An 18379-nucleotide genomic window follows, 5' to 3' on the forward strand; every position below is an offset into this window, starting at 1 on the left:
TCAGGAGTTAGAAAGCATTTTATCCATACTCTCTACATGTGAGGTTATAACAGTCATTGGTTCAGTAAGCCTAACTGTGTGTGGGGTCATGAGTTTGAGCAGAGATTCAGTTCCTCTAGAAAGGTATCAAGTGCCTGTTTCTGTGTACTGGCATTCAGCTAGTGTACTTTCCCTTCGATGTTTCCGATACATCATGTAACCACACCATGTCTAGTCCCGGTTCCTCTATATCATATTTTTTTATTATATATTATTGTATTTTATTGTTTTACCTATAATACACCCTAATGATTCTGGAAGGACTTGGAGGATACATCCTTTAAGTCCCCCTTCAGTCACTGGAACGCAGGCCCGGACGTGCCCAGTCTGGAGTACAGAAAGCAATGAGTGGCTGTACATTTTCATTGAAGTTAATAGCATTTCACCTAAAAATGGAGATGGTTATACAGGAAGAAAAAAAGGAAATCAATCAAAAATGTCTACAGATGACATCTTCATTACAGTGCAAGAGGAGTACTATCTAGAGAAGTTAAAATGTCAAGACGTCTTTCCACACTCAAGGCATCAAACATGTATCATACCCCAGGTGTGGTCTTCGTTCCCCACCGGTAAGAATGTTGAGTATTTGTCGGAACGTTTTTCGATTATCCTCCTTATTAGTTTAATACAAGTGGAATGCAATGCTGATGAATGAACGCCAATCACAATGTCTCCTTCTGCGATTTTATCCAGTCTTGGCAGTCTACTCTTCCTTTCCACCACACCTACAGCAAACCCAGTGAGACTGTAGCATCCTTCAGGGTACACGTCTGAATCCCGGACAACTTCTCTCTCTGTAGAGAAAGAATGAGGCTGGGACAAACGTAGTCAGTTCTAAAAACAGATAAGGCAGGAGAACCATGCATAACAATAGGATAAGCGAGCCATTGAATGAGGACAATATGTCATGAGGTCTTCTCATAGACTTTTTTTGTGGGCTTGTACAGTAAGATGAATAGAATAGACCCCAAATATCTTAAATTCTTTCTTGTTGTTATTTCAGACTATGTAGTCAGTATTTTCTAAGATGGATCAACAAGGTCTTAGTGTATGTTTCAACAGGCTAAGCAGGAGAAAGACAGGAAGGAGGCTTATTTGAATAGAATATGTCACATACACAAAAAGTGCAATAAATAAATAAATCATTACAAAAATATTCACACTGGGTCGGAAACAATTATACACCATTTAATATATGACAGGATCACTAAGAGGCAATAATTTAAAGGGTATATGTGTTTCTATCTCAGTCTGTACATTTTATATAATTATTTCTTTATTGAACATTGCACACATTATATTTATGTATGTACATATTTTTTGGTTCTCCTGGGTTGTAGAATGGCACTCATTTTTTTTAAGGTTCTGCATGTGTAAGGATCACCCCTTTTTCATAAAACACGTACAAAGTGCCATAATGTTGTATTTTTTACATTTTCATAAAAGCCTTGCGATGTCACCAATTATTTATATCTGATAAGTTAAAAATGTGACACTATCAGGGTAGGGACTCTGCGCTTAGTTTGGTCCAGATACGAGCATCACCAAGCGTTGTACTTCACTGTCTGCTACAAAGTTCTTCATGCAGGTCATAAACACAATGTAGAAATTTTAGAGACAACTGCGAAAAAATGTTTTAAGCTTACTTATAAAAAGTTAATACATTTGTTATGTGAAATTAAATATTCCAGTTATTACCCAATAGAGTAGTTTTAGCCAATTTACAAGCCAAGGCCAGTCCATCTACTACTGATTGTCTTGTGGCTACTGGAAGCTTCCCACAGGCGAAGAGTGGCATAAAAACAAGAGGTTCTGCTCTCTGAGACAAGAGGTCATTAATACACACTGCAACCAGGTCCTGAGCCACCAAACTGTGTTCTTCACAAGATTGGGCAATCTGGAACCAGATCAAGCAATGAAAATATCATCAAGCCCCATACAACGAAAGTAAAACTAGACTGTTAGGGTACATTTAGCTAGGTGTTCATTTCCAAGTACACTCTGAGGTTTAGATGTTACTATTACCTATCTTAATGCTGCTTATTTTATTGACCTGAGAGGATGAAGGGTTCAGTTGACCTTGCAGGAAGTCAAACCGGTGATTCTGAGATACTAAAGGTGGAGTCCTATCTCCTGAGTTATCTCATCTGGTAAAGGGAACTGTTTGGTTGTATCGTCAGCATTCCTAAGGTAGTAGCATGGAAAGAACACCCCATCCCAAACCGAACATACTGACTGTTATAAATGTTTGGAGAGGCAAAGTATTATTTTTTTAGCAGACTATGGTATTTCATTTTTTTCTCTAATATATTTACAGGCCTCCAAACTGTCTGTCACGGATCCAGATCCACTCCTGTCAAAGTGGGATTTCAGACCCGGCGGATGGACCTCATGACAGCTCCTTTGTTGCTTTGCCACAGTTTTATGAAAGAGCATTATGGGAGATGTAGTCCACAACATCTGAAGTGCCTAAGCTTGCCAACCCCTATCCTGTGACTTAATGAAATTCACTTTCAGTATTTATATAACACATACACAGTGTTATTCACAGAAATGTCACTTTTTGGGAATTCAAAGTAGTCTCAAGGTGAATTACTATTTTGAAATTCACTTTGAATTCCTTGTAAATTGCACTGTAGTAAATAACCCAAAGAGTTTTAAAGATATTTAAAGATATTGAACAAAATACTATATTTTTTCATATGACAATTTGCTGCATTGTATGGGACTACCACCAGGATGGCAAAACATGATTTTATTTTAATATTATCCTCAGCACAAGACCTTCTCATATTCAACACTGCCTTCATAGCATCATTTTCAGCAGGTTACTGTGAGTCTTGTCCATTCATTAAGAAGTGAGTTGTGGAAAGTTGAAAATTGACTTAAAAATCTATCTTAATAAATGTATTTATTTTATATTTTGCTGGTTTGTAGTCAGTTTGCCACAACTTGCTGGTTAGTGAATAGATGCTAAGAAGAAATATTATTTATATACTTTTTAGGTGTGAAACACATCCTCACTTTAATTTTGCATCCAGCACTGTTATTTGTGCATACAAATACTGGATCCTTATACAGAGACATGTTCACTTCAAAGTGATGAAACATTTTTCTGGAATCCCCAGGCAAACCTGCAAAAAATAAAATAAAAAAATTAGCTAAGAAGTAGTTAATCTGCCTGATAATTAGAAATTGTTATGGCAAGATCATGCATATCCAAATGTTTAATGCTTCATAAACGCCACTGAAAAAATGTGTATTCCTTATATTCAAGTAGTTTTATGTTTTATTGTATAATTCGAAAAACACCTTTAAATCTTACTCCTACATCTCTTGATGCACAGTCTTGTCTACCATTTGTGGGGTGGCCAGATGGCAGTACTGAAAAAAACGTATAGAAAATGAATACTGCAGTATACAATATATCAGTATATCAATTGGGTCGCAACGCAAATGGTGTTTAAAGTCTTGGAATTGGGGGAGCGGGGCCTGACCGTCAAGCCGAGCAGAAGCTGGTCGTATCTGTCAGGATCGGGACAGGGATCCAACACGCAGAATACAAAACAGGAGCTAGGTACGTATACCGGACCTTAGAATGGCCGGACTAACGTAAGGAGTAAGCAAAGAATGGTCAGAGACAAGCCGAGGTCGAGGGAACGAGAGAGCAGGTAAGCGAGAGACAAGCCGAGGTCAAAGGATAAGAGAGGTAAGCAGGGTCGAAAACACAAAGCCGAGTCAGAACCAAAAAGACAAACAGTAATAAGAGCACTGAGTGACCAGACTAGCTAGAACCACGACAGGGCAATGAACCATTACACACATCCCTATTTTATACCTTGGCTCTTTAATTGATGACTCCGCCCCTGACGAGCCCTGATTCGTTGCTCGGGATTAGATTGACAGGTCGGGACGTGATTGCCGTCATGACGTCGGCTACTGAGCGCCGCGTCATAAAAGGAGGTGGAGCTATCGCGGCCGGCGTGTAAACGGCCCGGGAGAGCTGCGAGGATCGGGTGAGTCAGCCCCTCTGAGAGGACGGCCGTCTGAAAATCTAGAGATTCCAGGTACCCTGACAGTATCGGCTCCTGAGCAACTAACTGTTTATTGCCCCACAATGGTTACTTTCATCCCATACCTGGCTTCCTGCTTATGCCTGGCAACTCTTGGGCTTCCCTGGAAGCAAAGCAAACACTACCCAACTATATGGCTATGCTGACTAGCGGTCAAAACCTGCGGCCTACTCCACGGACGAAGCGGGAGAAAGGGACGAACTTCTGATCTTGCACACGGTCAGTGTCGTATTCTCCCTGTCCCCTGTGGTCCGGTGGGGGTTATCCCGGACCCAACTAAGGAATCTCAGCCCTCTTGCACAAGCATGGCAGTACAACTCATGCGAGCTTGAAAGCAAAGGTTCTAAGATGGCCGCTGCTAAGGAAACATTGTGGCGTGGAATAGCAAAGGTTGAGTCCATCAGCAAGTCCACAACCCTGTGAGCCTGTTGGTGATGGGGGATTTCTGCAGAGGAATGGCCCTGCCACTGAAGACGGAGAGCCTAGTGGTGAAGAGGCATGGGCTTACATACATACATACATACAAGCCCGAGCTTGTGGGGAGGAGGAGCATAAATGCCGCTATGTTGGCCTGCATGCTCTGAGGGATTCCCGACCAAGACCTATGGGTGAAGGTGGTCTCGATCAGCACTACTTGCCAGCACAAAACCCCAGATTCCGCTTGCTTCATACACGTGGTATTGGCTGAAACTAAACTGCCTACTGTCCCTGTGCTATTCTGTCACAGTCTCCTCAATTGTTATTATTTACATTCCTTTTAAGTTTTTCCTATTATTTTAGCATGTGGAGCCTGTTGCCTGATGCCTGAATGACCTTCAGATGCATTCCCTTTTACTATATTGTCTGGCTATCACATCTAGGATAATATAATCTGTGATTCCCACTTGGTGGTCCTTTCCCTTCTTTGATTCTCTCTTTCATCAAAGCATATAATATTTCACTATGGTGACCAATCCTGTAGTCAGTTTATCTAGCTTGTTTTTATCTATTTTTATGGCTTCTACTCACTGACGTCTCTGGCATAAGCATGTCCATTATATTGACAACATGTGAATTTCTTCCCCATGTTACGATATTATATGTTTAGTCTGTTTTCTCTAACACCTTAAAATGTGCTGGTTTTCTATGTCATGACACTGATCGTTGTTTGCTACTCGCACCCGCTGTCGTGGCGTTGCAAGCCTGTTTGTAATTTAAAGCACAGCAAAAATAAAGAATAATAAAACATTTTTTTCAAAATCTTTGAATTTGACCTGAAATTATCATTTATTAAAAGTTAATTTTTTTAATTTTAGAAGAGGTCCCCAATTATGACCAATTACAGTTGGATCTGGACATGCTAGTTTACCTCGATTTTGTTGAAGAAATTAAATGAAAAATTAAGCGTTTAAAACCCAAATCATTTCTTTACCCTCAAGTACAGAAATTATATCAACAAGACACCCTCCCAATATATACCAGCTAGGATCTCTATTGAGAACATACCTCTGGCAGAGTCCTCTGGAGATACAAGGCCACAAGTAGCAATATGAAGTCCTTTTGTACTTATCATCGTTTTTGGAAAGGTGTGGGAAGTCTCTGGATCTTGGTCCTCGTCTATAGAGAATAATAAATCTGATTTAATGGAGGGTGTTTTGCGATATATTTTGTGACGTTCCCCTATTACATTGATTCAGCCAATGCATACTGTATGACAATAAAATGTATGCATTGTATGACAATGCGTATCTGTTTGACAATAAAATACTCTGACATCCACTAGGTTGGCGTTTAGCGCAACACCGCGCCCCACACTGGAGACTCGCTAGTCTGGCTTAGCATGTATACCTAACCGCCACTTTTAAGCCCTCATCATTTTCTAATACTAGCAACATGGCATAGGGCTACACTAATAATCGTTCTTCGACCCTAACGGCTCGTTTGCACACACATCCACTAAATAACACGTATAACCTGTCAGTTCAGAGTACTTGGTTGGTTTTCTCAGAGGAAGTGCACTAAAGCTAAGTTACCTTCCCCACATCGCAATTACGCTAACATAACTAGCCGGTCGGGCACCGCTCATTTAATTTCACCTACTGTTACTCCCTTACTGTCAGTGAGTGGGGAAGGGGCAGTAACCTTGCCAGGTGGGGTTCCAGCTACACTTTACCATTACCAGTAATGCCTCGCAGACTGTCTTAGTAAACATGCATACCTAAACTATAAACAGTGATGTTGTGTAACCGCTAATTTACATAGACCTTCGGATACCTGTTGTCGGTAGCGTTGACTACTAGTAATACCCAACGTTGGCAGCGCTTATTACCACTATTGTAAAGCTATCTTATAATCTATAATACGACTAAATAGCATGATCTAAGCCTGTTCATAAATATAAAAATAGTGCATTGTACTACCATACCCTAATGCTTTCCATGTTGTCACTCTTTGTTTTAGAAATATGCATGCGGATTGCCTTTGGGGTACCACGTGCCTGACTGTTACCACTATATGCACTGCAAAAATAAAGAATAAAAAAAAAAAAAAATACTCTGACATTAAAGTCGTGTTGTGCTGACATTTACTGTATATTCAGTTCTAAGCTGAATGAAGACCCAAACTGTATCCTAGGCCAGTGTTTCCCAACCCAGTCCTCAAGGCACACCTACCAGTCCAGGATTTAAGGATTACCCAGTTTTGTCTAAGGTGTTTTTAGAAAAAAAAGAAAAAACACCTTAGACAAAACTGGGTAATCCTTAAATCTTGGACTGGTAGGTGTGCCTTGAGGACTGGGTTGGGAAACACACTCCTAGGCCATAGGACAGTGGTGAATAACTGTGGCTCTGAAGATGTTTGTCTTCAACTACATACCCCATGAAACTCAGGCAGCCTTCAATCTGCAAAAGGTATATGGCACAGAAGCCATATTAGCAGCACATTGTTAATTAGATTATTTGAAAATTGGTCACCCAATACGGTCACAGTAAATTCCAGGCTTTTGGTATTTTGGAATTAAAAAAAAAAACAAGGAACATGCTGACAATTGTTACTAAAAATAAAAAAAAATCCCACTTTTGAATTCTATGTTCTCAGGGTATTCAGAGGACTGCACACATGCATTGACTGGAACGGCCGCTTTCGCTTGTGCCCACTCTGGTATACAAGAGCCAAGCTTGCCACCAATCGCTGCTTGGGTCACATCATAGAAATCAGACTTCAGCTGGGGAAGAATTATCTGTGGGGGAAAAAATATCTGTGTGACATGTCGTATACACAACGGAATAGAGTGAGAGCTGTATTTCCTGATAAGAGAGAAAAAAACCAGGGAGACAAACACAGAGAGAGAAGATATCGATAAGTGAATAGAGATGACTGCAAATTCTGTGCCAATAGGCACAGGAAATTTAAATCCAATCCTGACAAAATAAAACATTCTCCCCTGCTTTATCCATTACCTAAAGAAAGATGACACAGATATATGAGCAAGAGCTATAAGCGTATCCATCAGCCTGTTATCCAAAATCTATTATGACCTCAGACAGGGAGGGGACGGTATAGTCTCCTATTTTTACATTAGTGTTTTATGTGTACAAGGCCAAACAAAGGGGTTGCTGCATCTCTTGTGCAGTGGGAGCCCACTGAAGGTCAAGCTACTTGAGATGATGTCCGTTCTAAGAGTCTTTATAAACTCTTATTTATGTTACCTTATTTAGTGCATGCTAGTAATGTGCTTATTGTAGTCATTTATACTGGAAAGTTAAGTCTGAAATTAATTACTTAAAGCAGGGTATGATCCAGGCTTACACTAATTAGGTTATGCATATTATTAATTACCTGTTGTCCATATTCTTTATTGCTTATATGTAATAGCATAGAATGTATTTATTATACCATGTATCAACCTATGGCATTAAGAGGGAACCCATGTGTTACTAACAGATCATCCCCTACCTGGCTATCGAGATCTTGAAATCGGCATTTGAATCCAAGAATGTTAGGTCCTTGTTCGGTGACTATTACTTTGACTCCAAGTATACCTGTTAATTGATAGTAGTGATAATAATTCTCATTAATTAGTAAACACAATCACAATGTAGATCATGGACTCTATGTTACTGAAGTGGCATAAACAGGTTTATTATATAAAACTCAATCTGTGATGAATAAACACAGACATTGTGTGGTTTAGCCAAAAAGTTTGAAATTTTTTCTATCCCGGATATTTTTTTCAGTTTAGCTATTAGGTTCTAAAATTTGCAGTTAACCATACTTAGTGCATGATTTAGGGTTTATTCACTAACACACCCTCCCCACAGAGTGCATACACGGTTACCTCCCCCCCCCCACACACACACAGCCTCCATACACCATATTGATACCAGTGTGAGTACAGCACAAATATTATAGAAAGGGGTGGGTCATGGAAACCTGTTACTACGAGGCTGTTAGTATTCTGTAGCCGCAAACATCCATTGGATATTGGTGTTAATTCAACCCACACAGACACCTCCCCGCACACAACATGCACAGTCACCACACACAAACATAATCACTTTACACACAACACACATACACAACCCATAAAGAATTGCTACAGAGGAGATTATTAGTGTTTCAGATCTGAACTGTTCATATGGATGAGCCCAATACGTTATACTTTAGTGGGGATATAATCCTAAGATTCTCTCAATTGTCCGTGGTGCAATAAAGTTGTTGCCCAGCGTCGTCCCCTGTTGAGTGTGAAACAGTGAAGAGCTAAACACACACGTGGCCTGTTCCTCTGTTATTGTGCGAACATGCCCGGTATTCTACCCTCTGCATGCAAATTGCAACATTATTATTATTATGTTATTATTTATTTAGCGCCAACAAATTCCGCAGCGCTTTACATGCTTGTTAATTGTTTTAGTCTATAAGGAGAGGAAAGACTCATTTGTAGAACCAGAATAACTAAATGTCATAAGATTAAAGTAAAACAAAATAAATAAATATTAAAAGTGAACAATTTTATATCTATCTTTATTAAATAGTGCCCATACATATGTCTCCATTCAGTGATGTTTTTTTTTCCTACCTGCATATTGCCATTTCTCCTTCTTTAAAGCATCAGTTATTTTCTGGAGAATGGTGAGGATTTCCTTAGAGAAAATGGATTGGTCACCAGCAAATAAACAATAATTATTGATGATTATTACAGTCAACTTAGTTTCTGAATCCTATGTGATATCAACATTTTACAATCAGAGCTTCCACTTTAACAAGTTTTTATGATTTTGGTTTTCTCTGTTTTGAGGACCACAGTCTGAAAATGTTATCCAAGATACATTTTTTTCACAAAACAAAACTCTGGATCTTACCATTTTTGCAGGGCAGATTAACCCTTCTGCAACAGGAGTTTGTGAGCCTTGATTTAACTCAGATTGAACGTCCTGGATTTTCACAAGAGGCATTGGAGCGAACGTCGACCCATCAGTAAAAGCCAGGCACTGCAAAAAACAAAAAAAAAGGGAGATATTTATTAAATTCTAATATTTCTGATGAAGTATACTTGTAATTATCAATAAAAAAAAGAATATGTATCCGTAAGCATGCATTTGATTATAGTGGGTGGTGAAAGGGAAAAATGAAATATTAAAACCTTACCTTTTATTAACAATAATTAAAAAGACTAATAAGACAATTTTATAAGACATTGAAACTCCCTTTGAGCATTATCTTAATTTAAATGCTAACTCCCCACAGTTAGAAATTAATTGTGCTTAATGAGATGATAAATTCCTGATATCATTTATAGTAATAAATCTACTCAAATTCACTAAATATATAGATATATATATTAGCAAATATGTGCCCTTTAACGCATGTGAGGGCCATGCAGGGTGCTTTAGTAGTTTATAATAGTTTTTGTAGATTTAGATGTGCATGTTGGCACAGAGGACTTGTTGGTGTCTGGGTGTTTACATTTATTTATTTTTCCATTCTCTATATTTAAGTATAGAAACATAACATAGAATGTGACGGCAGATAAGAACCATTCGGTCCATCTAGCCCAATTTTATTTTAATAATTGCAACAATGTTGCTCCTTTGACTTATAAGAGCTACTTTATATTTAATGCTCTAACTATATATATATGTAAAAAACAGATACACTAATATGGCTACAATCTCTACATATTTATTTATTTATAAAATATTTTACCCGTAAGGATACAATGAGATTTCTCTCGTTTTCAAGTATGTCCTGGGTCCACAAAACATTGCATTGTTACAATAGGATACAATATTATAAAAATACAATATCCAAACTATATATATATACATACACACACGTATATAAATTTAATACATAACAGGTAATAAATATATTCAACCATGACAGGTGCATTCTGTGCTGAGGTATATTGCCATAGATCTCTTAAAAGATTTTAGATTGAATGAAGATTTGACTGTGTCCCTGAGGTTATTCCATAATTGCGGTGCTCTGTAGGAAAATGAGGATCGAGCCACTTTATTTTTGTATTGCGGTATGCTAAATATTGTGCTAGTACTGGATCGGAGGTTATAGGAGGTGGGAACAACAGGAGAAAGCATTCTACTCAGGTAGGGCGGGAGTTTCCCAGAAATGCTCTTATGCACAAGACTGGAAAGATGAAGAATGCGTCAGGATTCCAGCGACAGCCAGTTTAGCTCTTTAACACGTCACAGTGGTGGGTAAAGTAATTACATTCTAGTACAAAGCGGCAGAACGAATTATATAACTTATTAATTATCAATATATATATATATAAAGTATCTCTTATAAGGGAACTAATAAGTCAAAGGAGCAACATTGTTGCAATTAAATCTAGAGAATGGAAAAATAAATAAATAAATGTAAACATCCAGACACCAACACACCCTGTGTGCCAACATGCACATCCAAATCTACAAAAAACATTATAAACTACTAAAGCACCCTGGATGGCGGCTGGCCCTAAAGTACTTTAAAGGGCACCTATCTGCTAAGCAATTAAAAAAGCTGAATGACTAAAAGTCCCTTAGAACATTCTCACTATGAGGAGAAATCTTTTAACCCCTTAAGGACACATGACGGAAATATTCCGTCATGATTCCCTTTTATTTCTGAAGTTGTGTCATTAAGGGGTTAAAGGTCAGCAATGAACAGGGGAAAGAAACAAACAATCAGTAAATCCCCTACACTACACCAGCCATATTCAGGAAATTATTAGTTGAAATAGTGTCCATAGAGTCATCTATTTGTGGTGAATGAATTCACTATGAGCCCCTGACGCATTCTTTTTGCCAGATAATGTGCGGGCAAAAATGAAGGGGGTGAGGCTGAAAAAAATTCCCCTGGCTGAAAGGCGTGCCCAACAATGCAATTTGATTATGTTTATAGAGTTTGTACACAAGGTTTATTACATACTTTTCAATGTTTTACTTGCTTTATTTTGGTTTATATCGTTGTTTTAGAATGTTTTCTTCCTAATTGTCAAGTGATATGTGTCCCTTTAATTCAGAACCCCCATTACATCTATGGGAAGAAAAACTTCCCATGTCCCTCCACAGTCTATAGTTTATGCTTTAAATTGAACAATTCATCTTACTGCAAATTCTTCCCCTTCCAAGCGCTCTTCAACAATGAATGTTTCTGCTGGAGTTCCAGATGTCCAGTCCTGTGACAAACACATGTTTATTAGTCAGAACATTACCTTCCTTGTCATATGCAACAAACACTAAAATTAGACCCGACCTTTACTTTCTACATCTGACCTTGTTGTTTGTTTGATGAGGGTGTTGATTTGATTTGGGTGTTGAGATGAGGGTGAGATTGGATAGCACATCCCCTAATGGTTAAAACCAATTGTAACACAATGGAGGAACTTACTGTTGTAAGTTGTTGAACAGCTCTGCAGGCCTCATCTTTATCACTTGCAACGTATACATTCCTCGCTGACGCCAACGCACTGGGCTTTACCACCAGAGCAGGAAAGTCTGAACTTAAAAAAACACACAATAGTCAGTAAACAAAGATTTTACAAAACATATTACTAGTATAGAAATCATAGCAGTGGTCATTGTTTACAGAATGTGTATACTATGACAACAACTATGTGGTCAAAGTGTCCCTATCTAGGAGGGACAGTCCCTATTTTAGGTATAAATATGCACAACATATATTGTTTTGCCCAGAACATCTTAAATCATCAGCCACTTTCTACAGAATTCTCAGTTTTCTTTAGTATCAATATGCATCCTTACTAAGTGATAAATCGGCAAGCTTCATGTGGGTTAGTGAAAGATTTCCACCGTGCCGTTGGGATACCATGTTGGTCCATAAACTCTTTGGCAAGACTTCTATTGGCCTCCAGCTGTGATGCCTTTGAGTTGGGTCCAAAACACCTCACTCCAGCCTCAGTCAGTTCATCAATAAGTCCTGGCAAATTAAATAAGTGACTATTAACGACAATATTAATTGGGATAAAATATGAACTCTCCTGCAAAATGGTTCAATTATACAGCTTACTTTTTGCCTAAAGTATGGGCAAACTTTTTATGTGGAAAATAATATCACGATATGAGTACCATTAAATTGGGTAATAGTAACAACCCCTGGATGTTGGGCTAAGGTAACATCCCCAGGACGTACTTGAAAACCAGAGTAATCTGAATGTACCTTTCCTGGTTAAATACTTTGTTGTTATTATTATTATTATTATATGAGGCAGACAAATGAAGTTAAAACACAGTTCCTACAAACTAAATTCCACCCATCTGAATACCCATATTCTTTCTTCACAAAAATATCCTTTATAAATAAAAAGTACTTTACCAGAAGTTAGAAGAGAAATCGTATTAACCACCACCAGTCCGATGTTGTGATCTTTGCAGAATTGTTTCAGAATACTCGGGTTACTGACTAGGACAGCTGTGAAAATTAAAAATATGCAGAAATCACTTTTTAGTCAACCTTATTTTTGTGCATCCAATGTCCTCTCGAGCTTTAGCTACTAACCAGAGTTACAGATCTTTTTGCCGTCAGCTGTATTGGCATTGCCTGGAGCAACTAGGATCTGCTTCACATGGGAAGATAGTGCCAACTTCCGGGAGAGAACCTGCTCCCTGACACCTCTACCAACCACCAGGAGTCGGTCAGTCATTCTTTCCTTGGAGAACGTCACTGTAAAATGGTAAAATGTGCCAGGATTTACATTAGAAGGTTGGAACATTGTCACCTGAATCAGAGTAGTTCTAGATGGGATGTATAACAGCCGGTAGACTTGCAATTACTAAGTAGGTCTCACTTGCTCATCTAATTTACCAATTTATCTCCAAGCTGTTGGAGATAGCTCTCTCTATACCACATATTTTACTTGAACAGGTTTTATTCACTCCAAGTACCCTACAATTGTTTGTCAGATTGAATTACATTTATAAAAAGAAATGGGAGACCTTATATTTTAGAGGGAGTATCCGATTGTGTTTATCAGGTTTTATAAACTTTTGCAGGTCGCACTACAGGTTTTATTCTGATAGTCTGTGAAGAGGTAGGGGGGTCTCAGAGCAACATCAGTACACAAGAGAGCTTCTTTGCAGTGTGCAATGGCATTCTTCAGTGTTTGGTGCAGATACTTGGTGTAATTGGCATTGTGGCCAAATACAGACATTGTATTTTACTTTTAGGGGCGTTGATAGAAGGATGCAGTTAAAAAAATTTTAATCAGGCTATTTTAAAATACCCATAAGCAGGGTGTGACTATGATAACTGGTGCAAGACTGCACACTAACCTCACCCCAAAAGGAATAAAATCACTTTTTTCATCCCTTCACCTTGAAGGAAATCCAGGACACCTACTTGCACTATCCATCTAGATCCAGGGACTCTGGGAAGCTATCTAGGTTCGTTATAGGCACAGAGAACTTGACTGGGAAATAACCTGAATCACCCAGGAAAATGTTTTCCGATCGGAAATATGCAGCGGTTCCTGGCCAACAAACAAGGCACTATTTCGGGGGGAGATTGGGGAGGTGAAGAGGCATCAAATGACACACTGGACTTGTGGGAGCTCTCTTCTCTGGAGCCACATTAAGCCATTATCATGGACCAGGACACACCACCAAACATCACAGAACTCTTGCCAGATTGAAGATTGGTTGTGGCCTGGTCAAATTTCATCCAGTGATTGCACGGACTAGACACCTCCAATCCGTGCACTTTTTGGACAGTTTGCTCCTTACAACGGGAGCTCTCCGGGGATGTATGACCATTGGGGATATCAACATTTTTGGGGTGTTTTTGTTTAGGCACCCTGATGTCTGGTATTTAATTAAATTATCTGGCTGTTGATTAAGTTATGTCCCAGACACAAAGGTGCCACGGTGGGATTATATTGTGTGCCTTGATGACCCCATGTTGGGAATGTGTGTATATAAACTTGCAAGCTTCTGAATGAAAGCAGTGCTTGCTTTATCCTTAATCGAGCCGCAGCTGATGTTTGGGATCGTTGCTATAATCAATCAAGTTGACTTACTCCAGGCAAAGGGAATACTAAGCGAAGTGTTAATCAGTCAGAGTATAGGAACTCTGTCACACAGGGTATTTGACTTATTTCTGCTTCTATGCGAATTATTCAGTCCTGCAATGTTTTATATAGCAAGCAAAATCCTGTAAGGAATATAAAATAATTGAACTCTATTTCCGAGGTAGATAAAATGAGTACCATTAAATTGGGTAATAGTATCAACCCCTGGATTTTGGGCTACGGTAACATCCTCAGGACGTACTTGAAAACCAGAGTAATCTGAATGTACCTTTCCTGGTTAAATACTTTGTTATTATTATTAACATTATTTAGATTTTTTTTCAGATATTCCTGAGCTGCAATCTATATGCAAAATCACATCTTGTGTTTACGTTGCAGCTATGTATCCCATGTTAAAATGGAAACACAGTCCGCAGTGAAGGAGTTAAGACTGCATAAAATATGTAAAAACTACAAAATATACAAAATATAATATACAATAGCTGCAATTATTGCAATCAAGAAGTACAGGAATAATTGAAACGAAAAAGGCATCAAAGCTTGTTTTACATACTTGCTGATAAAGCAACGCGTTGATACAGTATCTATTGGTATAATCACACCAGGTGACCCATAATAAAGCATTTATTAAAATTCCAGGAGAATGTGACCTTTATTTCTTCCTGCCTGGCAATTAGATACACAGGAACAGAAACGAGCAGGCGCGTGGCAAGAACAGAATTAAAATGTGACCTTTCAGTTGACACATTCATTTTCATATTTTAACACTAATTTACTGCGCGTTTCACCGCTGAGGCTGATATTTGACTGTTTAGCTCTGACACAGTGAACTGTATGAAAAATAATTTAGAACTGAGAAAATATACATGCAGGTTGATACACGTGAATAAACCTAAAATATGAAATATACATTTTTTCAGATGAATAAACTGTCCTATTTTAAGCCAATAATATTTGCATAATTGTATTATTCTGTCGTTTGTTTTTGGAATAGAATCCCCTGTTTTACATGGCTCATTGTGTAATTATATCACTGACACAGTTATCCACTATATAGGATATTCACTATAATTTTAAATTGTACAGAATTAAAATAGCAAAATGAAGGCAAATATGGCTGTCGTGGAATAATTCTCCAATAAAGGAGAAATTACAGCTTACCCCTTGCAGCCTTAATTTTGCCTTTCAGATATTAATTTGTTATTGTATGAAGGTTTTTAAATAACCCTGCAAAGTGTGAATGGTCAGATATTTAAACCAAATTAAAAAAATTAGACCATAGTAGCCGATTTGGAAAAAATATCCTGTCCAGAATAGTTTGTTTTTTTCCCCACTTTGGGTACTTTGAACTAAAATTTGAGATTCATTTGAAATTCACAACAATTTCTGGTGGAATCGTGGAGAAACTTACTTGGAAATAAGGATATGATGGCACTATTTTTACTCGTATTGTACACTGCCTCCCAACAAGCAGATACATTTAAAGGAATGAATCTATGAGTAAAAGTCTACAATATGGGGTGCGGAACTTGCTTGCAAGGGAGAGCGGACGCCATTTCTCAAAGCTCCGGTCAATTGCCTGTAATTCCCCCCCCAAAAAAAACTGATACCGACTCCCCTCTCAGCGATGCAACACCCGGCATCAGCCTCCTGGGGTCACACCGATTAGACCCATGCCATTTTTTCATATGCCAAAGGTCTCCCGATCGAAACGCAGGCCTGCAGCCGACTACTCAGCTCCCGGGGCTGTGCTCAGCGCGTTACTCAGTAACTCCCATGGAGTAAGATCTCCCACTGCGGAGCTCCACGACCCGACAGGGCAGGTTGGTAACGAACCGGCAATGGGACGTTGCACCCAGAAACAGATGGCTGGGGCCGCAGCAGACACCAGGGATATTGAATCCATGCTCCAACGGCCGCCCCAAGTTAAAAGGGCGACAGAGGCCCGCCATGACACCTCACCCAGCCCGAAAGAGCTGTCCACCACTACCTCACAGCCCCCCGAACCGGTAACACAGGCCTCCCTAGATCTACCCCGAGAGGAGACTGACCTGGCCACAAAGCTGGACATTCAAAACTTCCTCCACGAAATTAAACAAATGCTGACAGCAGACATAGCTGTAGTAAAAACGGAGGTACAGGCTGTGACAGTCCGAGTTACTGAAGAGGACATCATGGATCTGCGCAGGGACCTTGAAGCTACCCAGAATCGACTTACACAAGTCCAATCCTCCCACCAGACGCTCACACAACTAACCTCCATGGAGGACAGATACCGGAGGAACCATATTAAGATCCGCGGCATACCAGACACGGTCCCCGCAGAGGAAATACCCCAATATGTGAGACGCCTAGTGGCTGCGATACTGCCTCCAAATGTGGCCAGGAAATTCACACTAGATGGGGCATACCGCCTTCCGAAACCCCAACGGCCCACGACGGCTATACCACGGGACGTCATAGTCCACTGTACCACACTACAGGATAAGGGACAATTTATGAATGCTGTTAGGGGTAAACCACCATACCCCTTTGAGAACTCCCATCTCTCCTTTTTTCATGATCTCACCAGAGCCACGCTCCAGTGGCGCAAGTCTCTCAGCATGGTGACAAGCCGGCTTAGAGACGCGGGTTTGGCCTACAGATCGAGCCTCTCGAAAACTCTCCTGGTGACCCACCAAGGAACTTTATATAAACTTTGATCAACTACAGAAGCTCCAGCATTTCTCAGTGCTCTAGGACTCCCCCCACTGACTGCCAACGAAACTCAGCCACATAATCCGCAATCTTGGGATCCGGCCACAGTTGTCCCTTTCATCCAACGAAGCACCTCTGATACCCGTCAGGGAACCTGAGAGAAATGCAGAGAATCCACACCTGGGGCCCTAATTGTTAATGCCTTTCTCTACTTACTTATGTTTATTCGCACTGATTGACCGTTTGTTTGTTTTTTATTATATTGTTCTAATTTTAATGATGGCTCTCACATCTGACAGGCCCTTCTTAAGAGGTACAACTTCAGTCCGCTGTACCCACCAAGATTAAAGAGAATCCCTCTCACCCCCCCACCCCCCGCCGCCTTGGTCAGGGGAAATACACGTGCTCAGCCTGACATAACACTATAAAGCATGATCTCCTATCGAGCATCTACCAGAGTAAGCATAACAGCCATCCTGTCTAGACCAGCTTATAGCACTCTAGCATCCCCACTACCATGCAGCACCCACTCGACATAACACCAAGGATTTTGGGCTAAGCTTACCCACACACTCACTTCACAGCGATAGGTCAAGCGCCCTCCTAAATAACTGACAAGGCAGCTATTTGAATATATCCCTGCTAATACTGTGCTAGTGTCCTGATCATATAATACGCCTACTTATCTGCAACTTTCTAAGCTGACCACGCAGTGGAATCTAGAGTCTTGCATGTTATATCCCATTCCGCACAAAATAGTAGTAAATCTTTACTTGACTTTGTCATGTGGTAGAATTACACTGCATAGATATTTACCTAAAAAAATAATAATTGTGCAGTTCCATCAACTGTCATGATACTGTTTAACTTAAATTGTTCTTAAAAGCTTGTACATGTTGTTGTGACAGTACATGCCTGTCTGTTACTCTATGCACAGAAAAATAAAGAATTATAAATTAGTGAAATAAACCAGATATAGCACTTAAAAAAAAAAAAGTCTACAATATAAACAATATAAAAGTCTGAATATAAGATTTAATTG

General features: G+C 39.4%; 1 protein-coding gene across 1 annotated transcript in view; it reads right to left on the reverse strand.

The window, feature by feature from the left end:
- LOC134586843 (trifunctional purine biosynthetic protein adenosine-3-like) overlaps nucleotides 1-18379 on the reverse strand; it is a 48592-nt gene that overhangs the window by 17537 nt on the left and 12676 nt on the right. Inside the window, exons 2-15 of the mRNA XM_063442719.1 lie at nucleotides 13113-13277; nucleotides 12930-13025; nucleotides 12359-12533; nucleotides 11985-12096; nucleotides 11704-11772; nucleotides 9452-9580; nucleotides 9169-9232; nucleotides 8046-8131; nucleotides 7167-7329; nucleotides 5598-5708; nucleotides 3064-3173; nucleotides 1738-1936; nucleotides 582-833; nucleotides 273-425 (exon numbers count right to left, since the gene is read on the reverse strand). Coding sequence (XP_063298789.1) covers nucleotides 273-425; nucleotides 582-833; nucleotides 1738-1936; nucleotides 3064-3173; nucleotides 5598-5708; nucleotides 7167-7329; nucleotides 8046-8131; nucleotides 9169-9232; nucleotides 9452-9580; nucleotides 11704-11772; nucleotides 11985-12096; nucleotides 12359-12533; nucleotides 12930-13025; nucleotides 13113-13277 — 1884 coding nt within the window. The remainder of the gene's footprint in view (nucleotides 1-272; nucleotides 426-581; nucleotides 834-1737; nucleotides 1937-3063; nucleotides 3174-5597; nucleotides 5709-7166; nucleotides 7330-8045; nucleotides 8132-9168; nucleotides 9233-9451; nucleotides 9581-11703; nucleotides 11773-11984; nucleotides 12097-12358; nucleotides 12534-12929; nucleotides 13026-13112; nucleotides 13278-18379) is intronic.

The sequence above is a fragment of the Pelobates fuscus genome, chromosome 1, assembly GCF_036172605.1.
Source record: "Pelobates fuscus isolate aPelFus1 chromosome 1, aPelFus1.pri, whole genome shotgun sequence".
NCBI classification, from domain to species: domain Eukaryota; kingdom Metazoa; phylum Chordata; class Amphibia; order Anura; family Pelobatidae; genus Pelobates; species Pelobates fuscus.